At 58.4% G+C, this 1,710-nt stretch overlaps 1 protein-coding gene across 1 annotated transcript; it reads right to left on the bottom strand.

Moving 5' to 3' along the window:
* Positions 1-323: 323 nt before the first annotated feature.
* On the bottom strand, positions 324-1,289 carry rxfp3.3a1 (relaxin family peptide receptor 3.3a1). The gene has a single exon (XM_068739050.1). The coding sequence runs from the start codon at positions 1,287-1,289 to the stop codon at positions 324-326; it is 966 nt and encodes a 321-aa protein (XP_068595151.1).
* Positions 1,290-1,710: the final 421 nt, after the last annotated feature.

Raw genomic sequence — 1,710 nt, 5'->3', positions numbered from 1 at the left:
AGCCGTCATCCGTCCTTCAACCGTTCCAGCTGGGACGAAGCACGCCTTCAAGTCGTTCGCTGCGGCGCGTAATTACGCACGCGTTCGCAAGCTGCAGACTCCTCGTGGCTCGGAACAAAGCAGCTCTACGCGTAATATGTCTGATATATGCGTGGAGCCTTAACCAATGCAACAATCGATCACTGACAGAAACAAGCCACAGAGCGCACGAGCGTCTCACGACGCGACGCGCACCTGTTGTTTGTCCACATTGCGCTTTGCTTTGGCGCGTCTCCTCTCATCCGATGCTGCGTCTTGGCTCTCGCTTGATCCTCGGAAGCCCACTACCCTCTGCGAACCAGCGCTTTCAGCTTGTTCCTGAACTCCGGCCTCATGAGGCAGTAAATCACCGGGTTCAAGCAGCTGTTTGCGTGCGCCAGGCACACGGTCACCGGGAACGCGTACGTGTGCACCACGTAGTACGCGTTGTCCCAGTTGGCCGCGTTCAGCTTGACCAGAACGCTCCACAGGGTGATGGCGTGGTTCGGCATCCAGCACAGGAAGAAGGACAGAACCACGATGGTGATCGATCTGGTGACCCGGGACCTCCGTTTGGGGTTGCTCGTTTTCATGCTCCGCTTGCGGATGACGCGCAGCAGCATCGCGTAGCTGATGGACACGACGGACATCGGCAGGACGAAGCCCACGAGTATCTTCTGGATGTGGTAAAGCGCCAGCCAGTACTGCCCGCCGGGGAACCGCAGCAGGCAGAGCTTTTCTCCCGTCACGTCGCTGACAGTTGAGAAGATCGGCGTTGGCGCGGTCGCCAGAGTCGCCAGAGTCCAGATCATTACGCACGTCCATTTGGCGGAGCACGACTTCTTCTTACGCGCGGATCTGTTCCTCAGCGCCGAAGCCACGGACCGGTAGCGGCTCACGCTCATGGCGGTGAGGAAGAAGACGCTGGCGTACATGTTCATCACGGTGACCGACAGGACGATCTTGCACATGGCGTCTCCGAACGGCCAGCTGAAGTCCAGCGCGGTGTCCACGGCCCAGAAGGGCAGGGTGAGGACGAACTGCAGGTCCGTCACCGCCAGGTTGATGATGAAGAGGTTCAGTCTGGACTTGGCGCGCTCCTGTTTGACCCTGATGAAGAGGAGGACCAGCAGGTTGCCGATCAGACCCGCGGCGCAGACCGCAGAGTAGACCGCGCAGACGAGGACTCTGAGGAAGGGGCTCCCGTCCGCCGCCACGTCCATGTCGAACAGGGAACTGTTCCAACACGCGCTCTGGTTGTCTGCGCTCATGATTCCATCCTCCCGGAGACGCGCCGTAACGATGGAAGGAAGCGCGTCCAAACCCAGCCGGATGTTAGGATGTCATCGCTCCAAGGCGCAAACCCAAGTCCAGACTGAACCCCCTCCTCTTCTCATCCAGCATCACTGCTGTGTGTGTGTGTGCGTGTGTGTGCGTGTGTGCGCGTGATCTATGCGTAATGGTGCGTCTTCCGGGGAAGACGTTTTTCCCCGTCCCTTCGAGTCTACAATAAACATTTAACCGCGTCCATATGCTTCTTTAAAATCACAAACGGAATAAGAGTCGAGAAGAAACCAAATCGCGCTCGGAACATAGCAGCGAGTCCATCGAAACGTCTCTGGCGCCGCCCAGTGGTCAAACCCACGCATGTTAGGCCTGCGGAGTTCAATGAGCGACAACGCGCAGGTTTCA

The sequence above is a fragment of the Brachionichthys hirsutus genome, chromosome 1, assembly GCF_040956055.1.
Source record: "Brachionichthys hirsutus isolate HB-005 chromosome 1, CSIRO-AGI_Bhir_v1, whole genome shotgun sequence".
In the NCBI taxonomy this organism is placed as follows: domain Eukaryota; kingdom Metazoa; phylum Chordata; class Actinopteri; order Lophiiformes; family Brachionichthyidae; genus Brachionichthys; species Brachionichthys hirsutus.
Note: the sequence above shows the minus strand (reverse complement) of the source record. Positions and strands in the feature narration are given on the sequence as shown.

Excerpts from the sequence above, each read along its gene's own strand:
- rxfp3.3a1 (XM_068739050.1), bottom strand. The coding sequence starts at position 1,289 with ATGAGCGCAGACAACCAGAGCGCGTGTTGGAACAGTTCCCTGTTCGAC.